The 23,370-nt window shown below is 40.5% G+C and overlaps 1 protein-coding gene across 1 annotated transcript in view; it reads right to left on the bottom strand.

Moving 5' to 3' along the window:
* Window positions 1-23,370, bottom strand: part of PI4K2A (phosphatidylinositol 4-kinase type 2 alpha) — a 32,376-nt gene that overhangs the window by 5,822 nt on the left and 3,184 nt on the right. The window contains exons 2-8 of the mRNA XM_015063112.3: window positions 17,873-18,073; window positions 13,291-13,422; window positions 12,787-12,940; window positions 6,067-6,128; window positions 3,998-4,097; window positions 3,149-3,282; window positions 2,589-2,648 (exon numbers count right to left, since the gene is read on the bottom strand). Of these exons, the coding sequence (XP_014918598.2) occupies window positions 2,589-2,648; window positions 3,149-3,282; window positions 3,998-4,097; window positions 6,067-6,128; window positions 12,787-12,940; window positions 13,291-13,422; window positions 17,873-18,073 (843 nt within the window). The remainder of the gene's footprint in view (window positions 1-2,588; window positions 2,649-3,148; window positions 3,283-3,997; window positions 4,098-6,066; window positions 6,129-12,786; window positions 12,941-13,290; window positions 13,423-17,872; window positions 18,074-23,370) is intronic.

Raw genomic sequence — 23,370 nt, 5'->3', positions numbered from 1 at the left:
GAGTTGGACACTTTAACTCACAGAGCCACCCAGGCGCCCCAAGAGACAGAGAATTTTAAACCTGCCCTGGCTGGTTCTTCCTGTGCTTCCCCTATTATTCTCTGGGTTACAAGCTGCCTTTTATGCATGCTGAAGTTATTTGGGGTAAAATGTCAAATTATCTACAGCTTACTTTCAAAAGATTTGGCCAAAAATAAAATGTATCAATCTATCTATCTAGAGAGAGACAAATTATACAGTTATATTAAAGAGAGAAATTAGATACATTTGTAGAGAGAGAGATTCCTCAGATAGATAACCTATAGAGATACAAGCAAATAGATACAGAGATAAAGCAAGCGTGGCTAACTATAATAACCGGTGAATCTAGGAGAAGATCCTACTTTACTAAGGTTTGAAATTCTTCAAATTAAAAAGCTGACAAGAAATTGATAGCACATATTCTGTAGCACATAAAGCTAAAGGATAAAATCTTTGAAAGTGCCATTTAAAGAGGCTTTCCCTCAGACCCCGCAGTAGATCTAACATCTGGTGCAAAGTCTTTGAGTAACAACTGGCATCCAACTCCAGCTCTCTGGAAGGTCTTTACTCTTCCCCTTTGGCTGAGGGCCCTCATATAGGCACTCTGTGATTATAGCTCAGGTACGGAAAGGGTTGTGACCTCCTTTCCCTGTAGTATGTCAGATTTCTGCAAGGTGGCGGCTCGTCTTGCCTCGTTGTGTGTGACTGGTAAGCAAGTAAGGATGTGACCGATATATTGGCCACCTACCTGCTGAAATGAGCTGGATGCTCATGGAAACTTACAGTGTTGAGAGGGAGGCACTCTAAGTCGTAAGAGGCCAAAAGGCCCTCAAAGGACATTAAGGGCACAAGACAGAGAGAAAGATAAAATTGTACTCTCCCACCCCACCCCCTCTTTTGCCACTCTAGATAATGGCCCTGACCGATATGATGAGAGGAGGGTTGCTATGGTTTTGGCAAGGGACTGAGCTGGAAAGGGATTAGAGAAGATAGTATAATAGGGACAGAGGCATAGCCTACACAAGGTTGAGAAGTTCATTCCTTTATGCTGAGTTCCATAATACCACAGTACATCATGTGGCTTTTAAGGTCTCCAAAAATTCTGCCAGCTTAACTGGGCCCTTACATTATTTGGGAAATGGAGGAAGACCACGTCACTGGTATTCAGGCAGCTATAATAACTGCAGCTCTTGAAACCTCTGTACATCCCACTTCCAAGGAAACATGAACTCAGGAAGCCCAAGAGTTGCTCTCACAAGAAGCCTTTACCTAAATGGTAGGTAGAGGTAAATGCATAATTATGACTGGAAAGACCTTCTTGACCTTTAAAGATGTGAGAACCTACCTTTTCTGCACACAAAATCATAATCAAAACCGCTAATACATATTGATCACTTCAATACACCACGTACTACTCTAAACCATGGATCTCATAATAACCCTATGAGATAGGAGCTATTATTAACCCCATGTTACATATGGACACACTAAAAGGAGGAGAGACTAAACAACTTCTCCAAGACCTCACCAATAAATGACAGAGCCAGGATTCAAACACAGGCACTGTGTCCACTAAGTCATCCCACTATGCCATCCCAGATGTCTTTAAGACTTTAAAGTTGGGGCGCCTGGGCAGCTTGGTTGGTTGAGCATCTGACTCTTGATATTCGCTCAGGTCATTGTTCGTGGGTTTGAGTCCCATGTTGGGTTCTGTGCTGGGCACGGAGACTACTTGGGATCCTCTCTCTCCCTCTGCCTCTCTGCCCCACTTACACTCTCTCTCTCTCTCTGTCCCCCCAAAAATAAATAAACATTAAAAAGAAAGAAAGAAAATATCAAAGTGATAAGCAGAATGTCAGTGCTCTACAGAGCTTTAAAACAATTTTTCAGGCACAGTCTTTACTTTTGAAGAGCAACAATGAATGCCCTAGGGGTTTCCTTAGCTCTCTTTTGAAGATCAACAATGAATGCCCTAGGGGTTTCCTTAGCTCTCTTTGAAGGTAAAGTGGAGAAAGAAGAAATAATACAACTTATAACGATAACAAAAATTATAACCACGATCAATATATGAGTGCTAACCCTAGGTAATTATTTTTACTGAACACTTGATATGCATTTATCTTATGTAATCCTTTGGCCAACTCTGCAAGGAATTATTATTGTCACATTTTATAAACAAGGAAACCGAGGCTCTGGCCCAAGGCCACAGGGGTTGTAAGTAGTGAAGAAGTCGGACTCCAGAGGCTGGCTCTTAACCACCAAGGCCTATGGCCTGCCTTGAGCAACTTGAAGACAGGGGCCGCTGGGTAAATTTACCAATGAACTAGCCAGCAACAGGCACAGAGCTGAGCTCATAATAAATGCCTCACCAAGCACTGGACACCGTGGAAGAAGTGGGAGATTTGAAAGGGCTACCTTTCCTCACCCAAGTGCTAAGTCAGAGTCACAAATATGTACGGCATAGACTAAAAGGGTGTAAAACACAAGCTTTACATTTACTCAGCATGAGCATATAACCCTCCCGGAGAGAGTCCAGGGATGACAACAGGAGGAAGTCCCAGGCTTACCTGTCCTCGCATGACAGCAATCTGCTTATGGAACTGGCCCCTGTCGAAACCAGGATCTTTCTGCAAAAGGGCAGGAGACGGAACCTGCGTGAATCTCTCAGAAGAACCCACTTTCTTCCCCCGATTAAAAACTTTCTAGTAAAGAAAACTTACATGAGGTTTATGAGGTTTAGTGAAGTTAACTACCACCCTAAGAACTCTCTGTTTCACGGGTGAGGAAAGAAACAACAAGTGAATATCTTGTCCCGAGTCTCATTATGAACTGTGTAGAATTCCGGCCTCTAGTGCTCCATTGGAAAAGGCGAGCTCTACAGATACACTGCAGCCCCGTGACACACAAGACAAACCCATGTTGATTCATCACGGCTGTCAATTTTTTTCAAACCAACCCGAACTAGGTCTTGATGCCCACATTTGGGAATTTTGTTTGCTCTTCATTGGCCGACACAAGTCAGAAGAGTGTTAGCCATTCTCTCTTGGCTTGTATCAGGACCCATTAGAAAAGCCATTAGAAATTCCTTCTTCCATATAGTTACAAGGTTGAGGTTCCCAGGGCTAACCTTGAAGAGTTCATATAGGTCCTCCTCCAGGTCCTTGACGAAGTTAGGGTCCGATATCTTTGGAAGAATCAGATCTTTGATCTCCTGAGAGAATGGGACTTTTGCCTGGGGCAACCAGGCCCAGTAAAAGGGATCTGAAAAGAAGAAAAGCAAAAAACAAAGCTGCCCATCTCTGTCCTCCACCTATCAGAGCACTGCCAAAGGTAGAACAGCCCTCTTACTTGACATAGGACAGAAAAGAAATGTTACCAGGGCTGTTAATCCTAAAGCCTAAAGAGTAAGCAAAGGAATTAGGATTCAAACCCAAAAATCCCAGAGCTTGTACTCTTTCCCAGACATCACAAGACCTTCTAGTTACTTCTACTTATCTACCAACGAGACATTGAGATCGGCCTTCTGAAAAGACACACTGGTACTGCAAAGGGGCTAGTGACCCTCTACTTGTATCTCCCTTTCTTTTTCTAAGAGTTTCTCAGTTATTACCAGCCAGGGCTGGCTTCGAGGATGTCACCAAGGAAGACAGAAAACATTGACGATAGCTTATATTTAGAAACACAAATAGAATAAATTATAATAAGTCCTCAGAAAAAATGAGAAAAATGCAAAGCACAGATGAGAAAATTCAACTCTGTGCTTCTAACAGGACTAATGTCAGGCAAAAATGACAAGAGTAGCTTGCGTTTTGCAGTACTTGCCCCACGTGTCAGCTACTGTGCTAAATGCATGAGCTGCGTCATTCTACAAATTCTTAGAACAATCCTGTGGTAGAGGTATTATTATCTTCACCCCATAGATGAAAAAATTGAGAAGAGCAAGAAAAAGCCAGACCACAATGGTCTTGAGACTTACATGCCCTCCAGGAGTCAGGGTGTTTCAGAGGGAAAGCCAGCCCATTGTCGATAGCAGCCACCTTGATAACAGGCTCCTTCACCACCACCCAGTCTGTGTCCTGAAGAACAAGGAAAGACAAAATACTTAAGGTCCCACCTGTCTCAGGCCCTTTAAAGTAGTAGCAAAGTAGCCCAGCCCAACCCCCTCAGGCACCAATCCTTATTCAACCTCTGAACTGGCTTCCATAGTTACCTGAGCTTAGTACATTTATGGCACCTCTGACTTGGCTTATTTAAGGTTCTCAGAGTTCCTTATCTAAGAAAAGGTACACTTCCCCAGGAGTTGCCACAGCCCTCCTTAAGAAGGAAACTGACAATAACAAAAGGTAACTCTAAGCCTTTCTTCCTAGGAAAAGGCAGTGAGAGTCCTGAGAGTATGAAAAGGAAAAAGAAAAATCAAATTCAGCCAGCCAAGATCCTTTTCTGTAGACCTGGACCAGATGCTACTTTACTGGTGACCACATTTTGCCATGAGATAAGAGGACCATGGAAGATAACAGTTGGTTACTCTTGCACAAGAGAGTTTCTTGCCATTTCAGGGACAGGTGAAAAGGAAAAGGACAAGAGCCGAATGCAAAGAGTGGGCGGGCTACCTATGATGGCCTGTCAGACACTCCCATGACTGTCTACCTGGCTCCATGCCTCAGGCTCACAGGTGCCATCACAGAAACAGGGATTGTGCATCCAGGATACTGGCATCAGAATCCCCTAGGGTACCCTATTAAAAGTGCGGAATCCTAAGTTTTACTCCAGACCTAGTGGGGGAAAGCCTTGAAGAATCTGTGCTATTTTTAATAAGGCTTCCAGGTAATTCTGATATGTACAAAATATGAAAACCACTATTAGAGAAGAAAGTAAAAACACTATGAGGATGTGTTAACTAAACTTGCTGTGGTAAATAAACATTTTGCAAAATATACATTCATCAAATCACTACGTTGTACATCTTAAACCTGTACAATGTTATATGTCAATTATAGTAAAAGCTAGACAGGGGCACCTGGGTGGCTCAGTCGGTTAAGCGTCCGACTTCAGCTCAGGTCATGATCTCGCGGTCTGCGAGTTCGAGCCCCGCGTCGGGCTCTGGGCTGATGGCTCAGAGCCTGGAGCCTGCTTCCGATTCTGTGTCTCCCTCTCTCTCTGCCCCTCCCCCGTTCATGCTGTGTCTCTCTCTGTCTCGAAAATAAATAAACATTAAAAAAAAAAATTAAAAAAAAAATAAAAATAAAAGCTAGACAAAAAAACTACTATAAGGATAGAAGTCAACCTCATTCTCCTATTCCACTAATTTTTTTTTTTTTAATGTGCAACCTAAGCAGGACTAGAAAAGCATGGTAGAATATGAAAGCAATGAGAGAGTAAGGGAAATTGCAGGAAGCAGCTTTTTCTAAACTGATGGTTCTGTGGAATTATGGTCTATTGTGAGAAAAGTATTCTAAAAAAGTTTAGAAATCATGGGCCAAACAAAATTAAATAGGTTCATTTAATGGACTACTTCTCAGACCTTTACTACACTACTATGCAATGTGAATCTCCAAGAAAAGCATAAAGTATGTAATATAATTCCAAACTTATTTTGAATTTTCTTCTACCTCTATTAACATTATTCAATAGGATATTCCTTAAAAAACAGATTGAGAGGGGTGCCTGGGTGGCTCAGTCAGTTAAGCATCTGACTTTGGCTCAGGTCATGATCTCACAATTCGTGGGTTTCAGCCGCACATCGGACTCTGTGCTGACAGCTCAGAGCCTGGAGCCTGCTTCAGATTCTGTCTGTCTGTCTTTCTCTCTCTCTGCCCCTCCCCCCTCACACTCTGTCTCTCAAAAATGAATAAACATTAAAAAAAATTTAAATTAAAAAACCAGATTGAGAAAACCTCTATCAAATATTAACCTATCAATTTTAAACACATGTGCTATCCTGATTCTTCTCAACTTATATGACCTAATTTCTGATTATTATATGCTTCTACATTATGCATATACACTACCTCATCTTCTTCTTCAAGACATAGATCAACCTCTTACCCGAGAGCTAGAACTATCCATTGGACAGTCATATTTAATCAGCCAGTTGTCATTGCCTCGATCTGTGAACAGAAACATGATGTTAGAAAAAACTGGGGTGATTTTCACTTTCAGTAATAATGGACTACATATTTGGGACACTTGGACCAATCATTCTACTGAGAACAACTAGAAAACATTGATAAAGTATTTTTATTTTTTTAATTTTTATTTTGTAGAGTGTGTGAGCAGGGGAAGGGGGCAGAGGTGGAGAGAGGGAGAGAAGAAAGAAAGAATGAATTTTAAGCAGGCACCATGCTAGGTGTGGACACAGGGCTCAACCCCACGACCTTGGGACCATGACCCAAGCCGAAATCAAGAGTCAGACGCTCAACCAACTAAGATACCCAGGCGTCCCAATAAAATATTTTTAGATCTCTTTAAGATATCAGAGGTTTGAATAAGTCCATTAAGAGTTAAAATGTCAAGATCTGGGAGAGAAAGGAAATTCAGACAGAAGAGTCTAGCATTTGTGGCTTCTTTTCTCCTAGAGCACCTGCTGATTTGGGAAGAGGTGGCTAAGAGGTTGAGAGGTAGAAGAACAGTGTTCTAATAGTCTTGTGAAGCTAGGGAGAAAAAATCATAGTCCAGTGACTGATACAGGGAGGAGACCCTCGTAAATCACCCATGCTTTGGGTTGAAACCTGAAGGACTACACCTTGGAACTAAGCAGAGTTTCCCTTTAATACCTGAAATTAAAGTGAATCTGGATTGCTGGTACCCTTAGCTGCTTGCCAAAACAAACATCATCTTCTACACAGATGCACTACACATCTTCTACTACTTTCTGCATCCTAGGCCTCCAAATATTTTTACCATTTTTGATATATAATATCTGACAATCAAAATAACTAGGTAAAGAGACAGGATGACATGGCTAAAAACAAAGGAAACAGAAAATTAAAACAAACCTAGAGGGGCTCCAAACAATGAAGATACAGACTCTTAAATATTTAACATAAAATCCTTACTATTTAAGAAGATAAAAGGCAAGATTAATAATATTAGTAGAAAACAAGACCATAAAAAAGAATCAAATAGAAATTCAAGAACTGAAAAATATGGTTACCAAATTGAGAACTCAATAGATGAGTTTACCATTAGACTGTGCCAAAGACAGAAGTAATGATCTGAAAGGCGGGTCATAAGAAAAGAGCAAAACAAAGCACCCAGGAAAAATGTGACTGGATTCTCAGAAGGAGTGGAGGAAAAAATGGGCAGAAATAATTATTTAAAGAGAGAATAGCTGAGAATCTTCCAAAAGTGACAAAAGGTCAAACTGTTGATTCAAGGAAAACTGAATCCCTAATAGGATAAATACAAATAAAACTATACCAAGCATATTGTAGTAAAAATTTTGAAAACCAACTACAGGGGACATCTCACAAAGAGCTAGAGAAAAAGAGAGATTACCTTCAAATAAACAGCAATAATACAAGGACAAGTGACTTCTCCACAGAAATCATGGGAGTAAGACGACAATGGAATATTTGTTTTTTTAACTACTGAAAGAAAATAGCTGCCAATCCCAAATTCTATACCCAGCAAAAATAGCCTTCAAAAAATGAAGGTGAAATAATGACATTTTCAGACAAACAAAACCAAAATTCATCACCAGCAGACTAGTGCTAAAATATTCTCTAAGTCAAAAGAAAATTATCCCAAATAGAACCTTGGAGATACAGGAAGATTTAAAGAGCAATAAAATGGGTAAATATATTAGTAAATCTAGACAAATATTATTAGTTTTGTTGGAGTGTAATAGTATTTTTTTAAAAGAGTTGTCTTTTAGACACATACTGAAATAATTAGGAATAAATTTATACCTGAAATTACCTTAAAATAATAAAAAAAGGTAACTAAATGGAAGTGTGAGTGGGACAGGATTAGTCATGGACCAACGATTGTTAAGGCCGGAATAACCAGTTCATGCAGGTTCACTATTCTGCTTATTTGTATATGCTCAAAAGTCCCCATAATTATATTAATAACAGTAATAATAATGACAATACCATCTTAATAGTTTTATAGAAATGTGGTTTTACATATGCACATACATGCAGACACATACACATATATATGCATATATGATTAAAACATATGACATTTATAGTATAAAAGTCTGGAGATAAGTAAATGAAGCTAAGGGTTTCTACCAATTAGTACTAGATTTTGGGAAATCAAGGATTCACATGGTAATCTTTAGAGTAACCACCAAAAAAAAAGAAAAGAAAAAAAAAGAAAAGAGTATACAGCTTCTGAGCTAAAAGAGGGGAGAAATGAAATAAGTACAAAATAATTTAAAAGAAAGCAAGAAAGAGGGGAAAAAAGATCAGTGGAAGAAGGGGAAGAAAAAAAGATAGGCACAAACATAGAAAGCACATAAGATGGTAGATTTTCATCTATATGTACATTATACATAAACTAAATGTTCTAAAACTAAAATGTAACAATTGTTTCACTGAATGAATAAAACTGATAAACTTTTAGCTATTTAGATTAAGAAAAAAATACACAAGACTGAAATTGCTAAAATCAGAAACAAAAGTAGGGACATTACTACCAATTCTACCAAAATAAAAAGGATTATAAGTGAGTACTATAATAGGGGAGCCTGGATGGCTTAGTCAGTTAGATGTCAGACTCTTGATTTTGGCTCAGGTCATGATCTCAAGGTCATGAGATAGAGCCCCACATGGGACTCTGCATTAGGTACGGAGCCTGCTTAAGATTCTCTACCTCTCCCTCTACCCGTCCCCATTACGCTCTTTCTAAATTAAAAAGAGAGAGAGAGAACTATAGGAAACTGTATGCCAACAAACTGGAAAACCTAGATGAAATGGACAAATTCCTAGAAACACAAAATCTACCAAGACTACATCATGCAGAAATAGAATATCAGAATAGACCTATAACCAGTAAGGAGACTGAATCTGTAAACAGTCTCCTGACAAACAATAGCCCTGGGCTTGATGGCTTCATTGGTAAAGTCTACCAAACACTTAAAGAAGAACTAACACCAATTCTCCTCAAAATTTTCAAAAATTTGAAGAGGAGGCAACATTCTAAACTCATTCTATGAGACCAGCCTTACCTTGGTACCAACACCCAACAAAGATACTACAAGAAAACTGCAGACCAATATCTCTTAAAAATATTGATGCAAAAATCCTCAACAGAATACTAGCAAACTGAAATCAGCAACATTATTAGAAGGATTATATACCATGACCAAGTGGGTTTTATTGCTGGAAAGTAAATATGGTTCAACATATGAAAATTGATCAGTGTGATATACCACATTAACAGAATGAAGGATAAAAATCACACATGATCATCTCAACTGATGCAGAAAAAGCATTTGACAAAATTCAATATCTTTTCAATAATAAAAACACTTAAATGGAATAGAAGAAAACTACCTCAATACAAGTCATAAATGAAAAGCTCACAGCAAACATCATACTCAATGGTAAAAGACTAAAAGCTTTTTCTCTAAGATCTAGACAAGGCAAGGATGCTCACTTTCAACATTTCTGTCCAACACAATACTGGAAGACCACAGTAATTATGCAAGAAAAAGAAATAAAAGGCATCCACATTTGAAAGAAAGAGGTAAAATTATCTGTTTGCAGGTGATATGATGTTATATATAGAAAAGTCTAAAGATGACATACCAGAAAAACACCAGAACTAATAAATAAACTCAGCAAAGTATCAGAATACAAAGTCAACACACAAAAATCATTTGCATTTCTATTTACCAACAATGAACAATCCAAAAAAGCAAATTAAGAAAACAATTCCACTTAGCATCAAAAAGAATAAAATACTTAAGAATTAATTTAAGCAAGGAGGTGAAAGACTTGTATAATAAAAACTACAAGGGGCGCCGGGGTGCTCACTCTTGACTTCTGGCTCAGGTCATGATCTCATGGTTCGTGGGTACGAGCCCTGTGACAGGCTCTGCACTGGCAGCTCGGGGCCTGCCTTGAGATTCTGTCTCCCTCTCTTTGCCACTTCCCCCACTTGCTCTCTCTCAAAAACAAAAAACAAAAAATAAAAAACAAAACTACAAACATTGCTGAAAGAAATTAAAGAAGACATAAATAAATGGAAAGACACCCCATGTTTATACACTGGAAGACTCAATATTGTTAAGATGTCAATATTACTCAAAGCAATCTAGAGATCTAAGGCAATTACTATCAAAATCCCAATGATGTTTTTTGCAGAAACAGAAAAACTCATCCTAAAATTCATATGGAATCTCAAGGGACCCCAAATAGACAAAGCAATCCAGAAAGAGAAGAAGAAAGCTGGGGGACTCATACTTCCTCCAAAACTTTCAAGCTTATGATAAACTATATTTATTACAAAACTTACTACAAAGCTATAGTAATCAAAATAGTGTAGTACTAGCATAAAGACAAACATATAGGTAAATTAAATAGATAAATGTAAAACAATAGATTCTAAACATAAACCTTTGCATATGTGATCAAATGGTTTTCAACAAGGGTGACAGGACCCTTCAGCAGGGAAAATCAGTCTTTTAAACAAATGGTGCTGGGAGAACTGGATATCCACACACAGAAAATGAAGTTGGACCCTTACCTCACATCATACACAAAAAATTAACTCAAAATTCATCCATTACCTAAATCTAAGACCAAAAACTATAAAATTCTTAAGACAAAAACATAAGACAAAAGCTGCATGGCATTAGATCTGGCAGTAATTTCCTACATGTGACACCAAAGGCACAGACAAAAATTAAGAAATGGACAAACTGGACTTCATGAAAACTTTAAAATTAATTTCATTGAGGTGGTTCAGTTGGTTAAGTGTCTGACTCTTGATCTTGGCTCAGGTCATGATCTCATGGTTCATGAGACTGAGCCCTGAGTTGGGCTCTGCACTGATAGCACAGAGCCTACTTGGGATTCTCTCTCTCCCTCTCTCTCTGCCCCTTCCCCACTTGTGCTCTGTCCCTCTCTCTCTCAAAATAAACAAACTTAAAAAAAAATAATTAAAAAAATAAAAATTAGTTACATCAAAAGATTCTACCAACAGAATAAAAAGGCAACCCACAGAATGTGAGGAAATATTTGCAAGTCATGTATTTGAGATGGAATTAATGTCCAGAATATATAAAGAATTCCTACAACTCAACAACAAAACAACCTGACTCAAAGATGGGTAAAGAACTTGAATAGTTATTTCTCCAAAGACAGGCAAATGGCCAAAAAGTACATGAAAAGATGTTCACAACATCACTAATCATTAGGAAACGCAAATCACAACTACAATGATATACCACCTTTATACCTATTAGGATGGCTGTGATCTAAAAGCAAAAGGAGTGGTGTCTGGGTGGCTTAGGAGGTTAAGAGTCTGACTTCGGCTCAGGTCACGGTCTCACGGTTTGTGGGTTTGAGTGCCAGATCGGACTCTGTGCTGACAGCTCAGAGCCTGGAGCCTGCTTTGGGTTCTGTGTCTCCCTCTCTCTCTGCCCTTCCCCTGCTCATGCTCTGTCTCTCAAAAAAATAAAATTAAATTAAATTAAATTAAATAAAATTAAATTAAATTAAAAATTAAAAATTAAAAATAAATAAATAAATAAAGATAAAAACAAAAGGAAACAAAACCCGGAAAATGACACAGTGATGAAGAGGTGGAGAAACTGGAATGCTGTCCAACACTGGAGGTAATGTAAAATGGTGCACTGGAATGGAAAGCAGTATGGCAGCTCCTCCAAAGACTAAGCATAGGTCACTATACTTCAATTTAAAAAAAGTTAAACAGGGGCACCAGGGTGACTCAGCTGGTTGAGCATCTGACTCTGGATTTCAGCTCAGGTCATGATGTCACAGTCATGAGATTGAGCCCTGTGTCAGGCTCTGAGCTGGGCATGGAGCCTGCTTAAGATTCTCTCTCTCCCTCTCCCTCTGCGCCTCCCCCTCTTACACATGTACACTCTCTCAAAAGAAAAAAAAAGGAGGAAAACTAAACAATTCAACAGAACTGCCATGTGATCCAGTAATTCCACTTCTGGGTATATATATAAAATAACTGAAAGTAGTGTCTCAAAGATATTTGTTCACCCACATTCATAGCAGCATCATTCACAATAGCTAAAACATGGAAGCAACCCCAGTGTCCATCGATGGATAGATAAGCAAAATATGGTATATGCACACAATGGAATATTATTCAGCCCTAAAAAGGAAAGAAATTCTGATGCATGCCGCAACATGAATGAACCTTAGGGGCACATGCTAAGTGAAATAAGTCAGTCACCAAATGACAACTACCGTATGAGTCTACGCACATGAGCTACTCAAAGACAAAACTGTCCTACGATAGGTCTTGCTACTCTGAGTGACTAGGGATCAAGGACAAAAGTACTCTCGATGTTGCTTCGGAAGGGCCAATGTGTCTTCTGTCTGGGACTGGGAAACAGGCTAAGATAAAATGCACTACTGGCTCCAGGACTCATTACCTCTGATGACTGCACAACTGGACAAAGCGTGTCTTGGCAACCTATTTTCGAGGCCCTTCTGACTCACAGACAAACCTCATCCCGAGAAGGCACTCAGGTATGGAGCTCGGCAGGCCTCCAGGCCTCCCCGCGCCTCCCAGCCATCTAGCACACCGGGACCGCCCACAGCTGCTCACCAGTGTTGCGGATGATGTAGTCCAGCACCACCAACCGCTCGAACTGCAGCAGTAGTTGCCGGTTAGTGTTCTCAGGGAGAGGTTCTGCTTCAAAACGCCGTAGCCAGTAGTCTGCGTCTTTGTAGCCTTCAACAAAGAGCTGGAATGAACCAACCTGCAGCCAAAGAGGAGGAATAAAGAGACTTCCCTGTAGCTCAAGTCCAAAGAGCCCAGGAGTAAGCCAGGTCACCCACAAGGCACTGTGGAGTTTATATCAGAAAAAGGTCATGGGAGTGCTTGCCCAATCCAAATTCAAGAAGCCTATCTAAATGGGCCAGAGGAGTAAAGTGAGAAGTTAGGAGCTCTGTTCTCTGGAAAATTATTCCCCAAACCTTAAAAATGAGCAAGACAGGAGCCTCAAGGCAGGCTATTCTCATGTCTACATGCAAGTCTCTAGGTGCCTTGTTTCACCACTTGGATGGTTATGCCACCATAAATCATCACCTTTGCAGGTGCAGTTTATACCTTTGGCGGTAGCCCGATGCGATTAAACCGCTGCCCAACTTTTGGCACTTTCTCTAGTGCAAGCCGCTTGCCCCTGGACTTCACTCGGTCAATGGCACTATAGTTGAAGGTATCGCTGGCCAGATACACTACCTATAGTGGAAAGAGAAGAGATATCTAGGTTACAATCGAGTATAAGAACTATACCATTGGAAGGGAACAGCTGGACGCTCACCAGTGCTGCTCCTCTCCCAGGGCATGCAAGAAGAATGCACTTCTCAGCCTTTCTAAGGACTAGTTCAGGCCAATGGAATGTTGACAAAATGATATATGTACATCACCTGCAGGGCTGGCCCCTAAAATCTCCCATGATCCTTAGTTCATACTCTCCCATCTGTGCAGCTGGAAACGAAGGGCTCTGAGATGGCAAAAACACATCATGGAAGGATTTTAGATCTCTCGTTACTACGTGGAGTGACAAGGGATCTAGGAGAGCTGACTAACTGGCATGGATCTATTATGTGAGCAAGATCCATTAAACCACTGAGACCCAGGGTTTGTTATAGCAGCTAGCATGAATTCCTCTAATACAGCCACCACCTGGGTTAGGAGAAGAGGGCCCAACACCTAATTTCTGTCCACATAAAAACAGATTGTAATTTACTCCATACCCTTATATTTAATTTTGAGTTTTGTACTATGTACAATTATTCACATTTAAAAAATAAACACTAGGGGCGCCTGGGTGGCTCAGTTGGTTAAGCGGCCGACTTTGGCTCAGGTCACGATCTCACGCTCTGTGAGTTCGAGCCCCGCGTTGGGCTCTGTGCTGACAGCTCAGAGACTGGAGCCTGTTTCAGATTCTGTGTCTCCCTCTCTCTCTGACCCTCCCCCGTTCATGCTCTGTCTCTCTCTGTCTCAAAAATAAATAAACGTTAAGAGTAAAATAAAAAATAAAAAAATAAAAAATAAACACTAGGGGTGCCTGGGTGGCTCAGTAGGTTAAGCGTCTGCCTCTAGATCTCAGCTCAGGTCTTGATCTCAGGGTCATGAGTTCAGGTCCCGTGTTAGGCTCTATACTGGGCATGGAGCCTACTTTAAAACATAATAATAATAATAAAAATAAATAAATAAATATAAACATTAAAACTTGTTTTAATTTTTAGATTACTATATATAGGCATATTTATGCAGACTGTATCTGGAATATTATACAAGAAACTAGTACTAATAGCTGCCTCCAAGGAAGGAACAGAGTGGCTGGAAGACAAGAGGTGGGAGAGAGGCTGAACTACTCTGTTTACCCTACTGTGCCTTCTGATCTCTACACTAGATGTATGCATTGCCTATTCAAAAAAACATTTTTTAATGGGCCACCAATATTACACTTGGTTGTTAGGGTGCCTGGGTGGTTCAGTTGGTTAAGCCTCTGACTTTGGCTCACGTCATGATCTCACAGTTCTTGAGTTTGAGCCCCACGTCAAGCTCTGAGCTGACAGTGCAGAGCCTGCTTCAGATTCTGTATCTCCCTCTCCCTCTGCCCCTCCCTCCCACCTCCCTCAGAAATAAATAAACATGAAACAACAAAAAAAAGATAACTATGATTGATTGTCAAATTATAGTAATATCACTACAATCCGTATGTGTCCATTATCACCCTTTATCACACTGTCTTGCGATTATCCATTCATTTATCTAACCTCTCTCTTAAGATTAAAGAGATTTGGGGAAAAAGAGATCATATTATTCACATTAGCATCCTCGGTACCTAACAAAGTGATTGGTACATGCTCATTAAATATTTATTAAGTGAATGTAATATTTATTAAGTAAATGCATATTCTTTCGGAGATAGCAACAAGTGAGTTTCAGCATATAAATACCTAAATTAAATAAAATTAAATTTAAAAGAAAATTCTTTCTTTTCCTAAGCCTTGCAGAACTCATTACAAATAACTAAATATTGTGCCTATGAATCTTAGGGACGAAATCATTCCCTCACTCCTTACCCATCCATCTGTCCATCCAATGTTAACAGAGTATCTAAAATGGATGTGCAAGTTCCTGTAAGTTGGCATTCTCTGCTGAGGAAACACATGCACAGGAATCAAGGGGAAAAAAGGCTTTCCTAGGGACTACCTTGCCAGTTTCCACAGTGACAACCCTTGCTTTTCTCAAGTGATAAACTACCCTTCCCCCCCCCAGTCAGATTTATTTTCTGTCGTTCTCTTTAACAACCCACTTTTTCCGTATGATTAACGAAGCTATCATAACCTGAAACCCCACAGGAACACAGAGCAGAGACAGCTACTGAATGAGAACTAGAGCCTTACTATTTGAAGCTCCATCACAACATGAGCCCCGTTTCCATAGTGACAGATGCTCTAATCAACTGGATAGAATCTTGTCAGAAGGGTGGGTAGGCTGGGAGGGGAGAGACATCCTCTCATTATTCTTTAGCAACTCTTTGTTAAACTTGCAACGTTCTAGCTCATCTCAGTCTCATGGAAGACAAGTATTTTTTTTATTGTTGCTGACTTTCTCATGCAAAAGATCATCAGGCCACACCAGAGATGGGGAAGAATGGGATTTTGGGGGGTGACATTCTATTATGATTAGCATTGACATAAAAATACTACAGGCTAGGATGTGTGGAGTGTTTATATTGTGCAAAGGCACTAGGCTACGTGTTTTACATGGATTATCCTGTGTAATCTTAATAGCTGCCCCATAAAGTAGGAACTATTTATATCCCTATTTTTATAGTAAGGAAACTGAGCAAGCAGGGGATATGGGGGTGTTTTAAGTGACTTGCCAAGGGTCACCCAATAAAAAGCTGCAGAGTCAGAATGTGGCCTCAACCTCTGATTCTCAGGCACTGCACTCCAGAAGCACAAGCAGAGCAGGCACATGGCTAGGCGCTATTTACCTAGTGAAGAAAGGGAATGACAGTGCTGAGCAAGGAGTATTGAAAACAATTTCTAGAATCTAGGAGGGGCCTAATAGGAGGAATTCTGGTTAGGCAGGAGATCTTTAAAGCATTAATTATCATACAAGATGTTCAAAGTGTGCTATTTAACTCTGTGTACAGAGAGAACTAAAGCATAGAGGGAAGGAATGAACTGTACAAGACCAGGCAATGAATCAGATGTCCACGGGAGCTACAAGCATACGCTCTCCCCACGGACCTGAGTCGAGGGGATCTCTAGAATTGTCCCTCCTGGTTTGATACTCGCTCACTGACTCAACTGGCACTTATGGAATACTTCCTATAAAAACAGCACTTTGCTAGGTGCTGAATATAAGAGGAAATTTCAAGAAATGGTCCCTGACCTCTACAAACTTACAAACCAGGTGGCTTATTGTTTGGAGTTCGCTGGCAAAGGAGCAGACAGTTAAACAACCACAACAATCACAATTTCTTCTAAAACACCCTGGGAAACAGAAAAAAACAGGTTTGAAGGAAAGCTTCTATCTGCTGATCAGTCTCTGCCCACAGTCTACTATCTAAACCATCAAAGAAAATCTTAAGCAGGGGTTTTTAAGCTACAGGCATGCTCCTTACAAGGTAAATGAGTAGATTGCAACTGGTCCATGAACCATCCCCCTGAAATTCTATGCAAACAACAACTGCAAATATATGATTTTTTTTCTGGGAACAAGATGTATAGCTTTCATCAGATTCTCAGAGGATTAAAGCCCATAGCTACAAAGATGCTCCTGCAGCCTCAGGGCATATCAGATCAGAGCTCCACCTTGTTACTAAACCTGAGGTAGCCACATACTAAATGGGTGATGATGTGTCCTTGAATGTTCATGTGCTGACCAGCAGATTCCTTCCCCTCATAACTCTTGGAAAGTTTCATGTAACACCCCGCAGTACAGGGATTCTTAGCCTGGCATCGGTAAATGTCCTGAAAATGCAAGCAAACAATTCTGTATTTCAGCATATTGTGGGGAGGGGGAGGGAATCATTATTCCCTTAGAACCTCAGCTAAGTCTATAACAAACATAGGGGATGTGCAAATCCATTCTAAGTGTGGATTTGCCTGGATCTGGGACCCTGATTTTACTATGTTCAGATAAGTACAAGAATTTCACAGCAAAAAGATGGATGAGAATTCCAGGTCAGTTCCCTGCACAGGTTCAAGCCAGACTCTCATCCCATCCTAGATTCCTCCTTGCCAGACCTTGTATAAGTGATTAGCTGACATAAGCTAGTCCATTCTAGATTATCTCTAAATCATGGAATAGCTCAGAAATCTAAAAGAATGAGCTATAAAAGTAGCTAGGTTTCTAACCAGTTTACAGTTACCAGGGATTGAAAAACACAGGGAACCCATAAGTGTGCATCAGAGAGTCAGTGAATTTCCTGAAATTGTGTGCAAAAATTTTATGCGTATCCTTCTCAGGATGGCTTCCATCAGATGATCAACTCATGAGCCTAAATCTACTATCTGCCCCCCCCAAAAAGGCTGAGAACCCTAGACTCAGGACATAAACAGCCCTCCCTGGACCTAAGCCCCATTAACATGTAGCAGGACTTAGGCCCAGGAAAACTCTGGATAGGCAGTAAGGTTCCCTGGAGAGACAAGTCACTGACCTTTGTACGGGGTACAATGTTGAGTTCCAGTTTTTGGTCCACCAGACTGGCCCCTGCCTCTGACAGATAGCCCTGGTTGAGGACAAGGCAGTCACGGCCAAAGCAGCAGGGACAGCATAGCTTCTGCAGCCACTTGGTCCACTTAGGATTAAGGTGCCCATATGGCTCTTCATTCTTGGGTTTGAAGACAGCAATGATCTTCTATACAGAGAAAAGAAAAATAGGATGTCAAAGGCAATTGATTCAAGTAGCTCATAGACCAGGTCAGCAAGACTCTAGAAAGAAATGAGAAGGCACACGCAGACAATAGCTATAGACAGACACTAGCTTCTCCCCAGCTTGTAAGGGGAAGTTACAGCTCATGTGTGCAGCTAAGAGACCCAGTGCCAGAAAGGGCTGTGGCCAAAGAAGATGCCAAGTCTAGTATACATGGTAAAACGGACTCAAAGCCCAACTTCCAAGGTACATTCATACAAACTGTTGCTCTGCATCAATTAGGTAAAGACTCAAAAAAGTATCAGTTGAGAGGAAATTAGTAAAGTATTATGGAATGAGATTAAGGAAACTCCATCAATGGCTGATTTCCTCTAGCAGTCTTACTATTCCACTCGCAGGGTATTAACAAAACCTTAAAAAGTTTAGGAAAGACAAACCAAGAAAGCAATGGAAGGGAAAAATCACAACAGGAAAAAGAATCTGCTACCTGGTTAGAATGGGGTTCTTTTAAGTAACTCTGGTAAGCAAGAGACCAGGACATGAGAGTCCCCAAAGATTAAAATCCACCTTCTCTTGCAGGTGGTAACTTAATCCTCAGAGGTCCTTGGAATATGGGACAGTGAAGCAATCTATACACTATGGACCTCCCTCCTGAGGTTTTCTTCCCCAGGCCAGGGAGCCCTCCAAGGTTATTTCACATTTACCTCATTCCCTCCAGTCCCCAACCTGGTAAATATGAAGAAGAGGAAGAAAAGTAAATATGCTATCTCAGTGATTCATCTTCATATCATATGACTCTCCCTCTCCCCTCAACCCCACAGCCAACTCAAGCTAGTCTGGGTCATAAGACATTTTCCTGTGGGTGTCACTTCCTGACAGGCAGGTCACAGCAAAAAACATACACCCATCTGCCTGCATTAAGTATGTACTCATATTAGGAATTGGCTGGATGCGTGTCTCCAACAATAATTGGTCCATCTGGAGGCCAGTTCTTTCAAGAAGCCTTGCAAGAATTTGAGAGCAAGAAAAACACAGAAGTCTCCTCCCTCCAAAGGAAATCAATTTATTCTTAAACACAAACAACCTTACATATTCAGTGGGAAAAGTCAAGTGCATATATTCATATCCTAAGTCTTCAGGATTACATTCTTATCCAAAATGGCTAGCAAAAGGCCTAAGGGACAGCAATCTTCTTGTCTCCGTACCCCCTGGAACCCTGGGCTCGGAACCAGACAGCAGCAATAGCAAGGGGCTCCTGTCACTCACAGAATGACTCATGAGTCCATTGTAACTCTCTGGAACTGGGCAGTAAAACCACAGGACAACTAGAGGCATGCCCTACAACTCAACAGTCAGTTCAACTGAGGTACAAAGTGGAGTTCAGCAAGCTGGTCTCCAGTGGAAGGACGACTGAGACATTCCTTCTATTAGTATTTTTCAGCTACCCAGACTGAGGCTTAAATACTTCCATTAAATAAAACAGAACTCTGGGGTGCCTGGGTGGCTCAGTCAGTTGAGTGTCATGACTTCAGGTCATCATCTCAAGGTTCGTGAGTTTGAGCCCTGTGTCAGGCTCACTGCTGTCAGTGCAGAGCCTGATTCAGATCCTCTGTTCCCCTCTCTCGCTCTCTCTCTCTCAAAAATAAAAAAATAAAGGAAATAATGTAAATTAAAAAAAAAAACAAAAAACAAGAAAAGCAGAACTCGAAGGCCAAGATTGCAGCCAAAGCATCATTTACAGACTGACCTCTCAAACTTCTCAATTTCCTTCCAACATAAAGAGAATCAGAAAGCATTTCAACAACTCTAAAAGCATTAGTAATCATCATTATCTCGGAATCACACAGGTTTCATTAAATAAAGACGTGTGGACTGGATAAAGGAGGAATGGTGGGTGGGAAGGATGGAGGAACCAAAGGACATTAGGCAGAAAGGAAGACAAGTGCCTTTCAGGACTAAGTGTGGCCTCAGTTCAATTCAACTCTGTTAACGTTTGCTCAGTACCTCATTTGTGTGAGCACTACAGGCTTGCCAAATGATACATAACAGCATTGGGCCTAATTTCCAAAGCTAATGTGAACTTCACATTTTCAACTGTGTTCCTGAATACTCAAGGATATCTCCTATTCACAGAAAACAAACTCTAGAACCATTCAAATTAGAAAGATACCCACCATTATTTGGTTGAGAAAGAGAATGACTACTGCCTAATTTTTCTGTCTTCTCTCTTCCCTACTATAACTTCAATTTCTTTATTACATTTAGTAGTAAGCTTTGGTTTGATGCTATTTTTATTTTATTTTATTTTATTTTATTTCATTTTATTTTATTGTAATTTTATCTTATCTTACTTTAGAAAGACAAAGAGAGAGACAGAGAGAGCAGGGGAGGGGCAGAGGTGGGGAGAGAGAGAGAATCTTAATCAGGATGCATGCTCAGCACAGAGCCTGACGCGGAGCTCGATTCCACGACCTTGGGATCATGACCTGAGGCAAAATCAAGAGTCGGGGATGCTCAACCAACTCAGCCACCCAGGAGCCCCTGATGCCAATATATATTTTTTTGATGTTTTATTTATTTTTGAGAGAGAGAGAGAGAGACAGAGTACTAGCAGGGGAGGGGCAGAGAGAGAGAGAGGGAGACACAGAATCTGGAGCAGGCTCCAGGCTCTGAGCTGTCAGCACAGAGCCTGACGCGGGGCTCGAACTCACAAACTGAGATCATGACCTGAGCCAAAGTCAGATACTTAACTGACTGAGCCACCCAGGCACCCCGATGCCATTATTTTTAAAAAGGCTTTCCTTAACATCCCCTTACTAACCCTCTTTAATAAAGAGGGTGAAGTACAGGTAGTTTAAGCAATAGCAGTCAGTGAAGCTAGGGATAAAAACAGAACTGCACAGGAAGAGACCACTCACCGGCTAGTGTCAGAACCCACAACAAATACTAAGAGACCTGGAACTCACAGGTTTCTCCCATCTGTCCAGCAGCCCTAAAAAGGAGGGTATTATACTGTGCTAACATTTAAGATAGTTTTGGGGTACCTGGGTGGCTCAGTCAGTTGAGCATCTGACTTTGGCTCAGGTCATGATCTTACGGTTGGTGGGTTCCAGCCCTGCGTCAAGCTCTGTGCTAACAGCTCAGAGCCTGGAGCCTGCTTCGGATCCTGTGTCTCCCTCTCTCTCTGCCCCTCCCCTGTTCGTGTTGTCTCTGTCTCAAAAATAAATAAACATTAAAAAAAAGAAAAGATAGTTTAAGCATATCACTCACTGTTGCACGGTGAAATATACAGACACAACTTTTAAAAGTTTTTGTTTAATTTGTTAAACATGAAGCTGATGGTTCTCAAATAATTTTGGTCTCAAGATCCCTCTAAACTCTTAAAAATTAGTAAAGACTCCCAAAACTTTTGGGGGTAATGTAAAATCTACATTTGCTGTATTAGAAATTAAAACTGAAATGTTACGACTATTAATTCAACTTAATAATAAAAATAGACCTGTTACATGTTGACCTAAGTGATATGTTTTTATGAAAAATAACTATTTTCAGAAACAATTTTTAGTGAGAAGGCAGGCACTATTTTACATTTTTGCAAATCTCTCTAGTGTCTGGCTTAATAAAAGGCAACTGTATTCTTAACATCTTCCTTAATATTCAGTCTGTTTCAATATCACACATCATGTAGCCTCTGGAAATCTCCACTGTATACTTATACAGAAGTGAGAATGAAAATGGCAAATAGTCTTAAAATTGTATTAAAAATAATTTTGACCTGTGGACATCTAATAGGATTCCTATAGGTCCTTTGGCCCCACTCTGAGAACTGCTGCATTCTGTATTAGCAGTTGGATAGAAATAGCACTGCCTGACTTGGCTATTTAGGCAAAGAAGCCTTCTTTACATGCTAACTCTCAGAAAAGAGAGGGATGGGCTACTCTAAATGTATGAGACCCTAAAAGAAGATGGGATCCAAAGAGAAGGCAATAGAAGAGATTTAGCCTGTATTTATTTTCCTGTCCACTGCCATTGACCCAACCTTTCTCATCCATTACAACTTGTGGTCTGGGACAGGTCCCTAGAACAGACAGTAATGATGCTTCAAAATCTCAGGGGCGCCTGGGTGGCTCAGTCAGTTGAGCATCTGACTTCAGCTCAGGTCATGATTTCCCGGTTCACGAGTTCTAGCCTCACGTCGGGCTCTGTGCTGACAGCTCAGAGCCTGGAGCCTGCTTCGGATTCAGTGTCTCCCTCCCTCTCTACCCCTCCCCAACTCGTGCTCTGTCTGTCTCTCTCAAAAATAAACATTAAAAAAAAAATCTCAGGAACTACATCTAAAGATGACATAGAAACTTGACTGCCTCTTAACATTTAGGTAAAAAACAGTAATTATCCTGTTTGAGATCTTTATTCTTTATCAGGCTATCAGTGTTACTCTCAACCACGTGTAAGGACATCAGAATTTCTTGGGAGGGCACAGGTAGTTGGAAGAAGCACATTCAATATTATAACATAATTTTATATTTGAAAAATGAAAAAAGAAAAACCTGTATCATTTTATGACAAACTGTTGGTCGATAAGTTTGTTTAAAAGATTGAATATTACTGATACAAGGCCTAGGTCCTAGCACATGTGATCAGTATCTGTAAAATTCTGAAGCAGATACAAATTAGCGTTAGCTAATAAATTACTATTCTCAGTGGTCATAAAATCTTCTCAAAATTATACTACTTTTGCTTTATTCAATGCCATGTGTCCAACAAAGCCTAATCCAGGGGTCAGTGGGCATACAACTTAATAAAAACCAAAATACTCTGAACCCCTGCTAAGCAACAGGAACCACGCCAGGTTCATGTGGGATATCGCATTTAATCTTCTTAGTAAACTCGTGAATCACATGCTATTCTATGATTCTTGGAATATGAACATCTAATATTACTAGCCTCGCAAAATAAAAAGCTTTAAAAATATTTTCATAGGTGATTGAGCTTAAGACCAGAAGCACAATAATACAAGTGAGGAGGGTTAGGGTTTATGAGCGTTCTCTATCAGGCCTTCTGATCTAGCCTTTTCCATCTTACAGTTCTAGGTCCCCATTTGCTCGCCCTGAGGGAGAAACCATCCTAAATTGGGAAAGGGAATCAGGGTTATTATCTCCAAGAACCTTCTAGCCTCTCTAGCTCCAAAAGCAGCTCTGGCAGAAACAGCTGGTTTCCCCAAACTCTGTTCCCCCTTCTTCCTTGGACATAGGACTCTTGATTTTTAGTGGGGCAAAATAAAG

Source organism: Acinonyx jubatus, chromosome D2 (assembly GCF_027475565.1).
Source record: "Acinonyx jubatus isolate Ajub_Pintada_27869175 chromosome D2, VMU_Ajub_asm_v1.0, whole genome shotgun sequence".
Taxonomy (NCBI): Eukaryota; Metazoa; Chordata; class Mammalia; order Carnivora; family Felidae; genus Acinonyx; species Acinonyx jubatus.
This window is presented reverse-complemented; position numbering and strand designations above follow the sequence as displayed.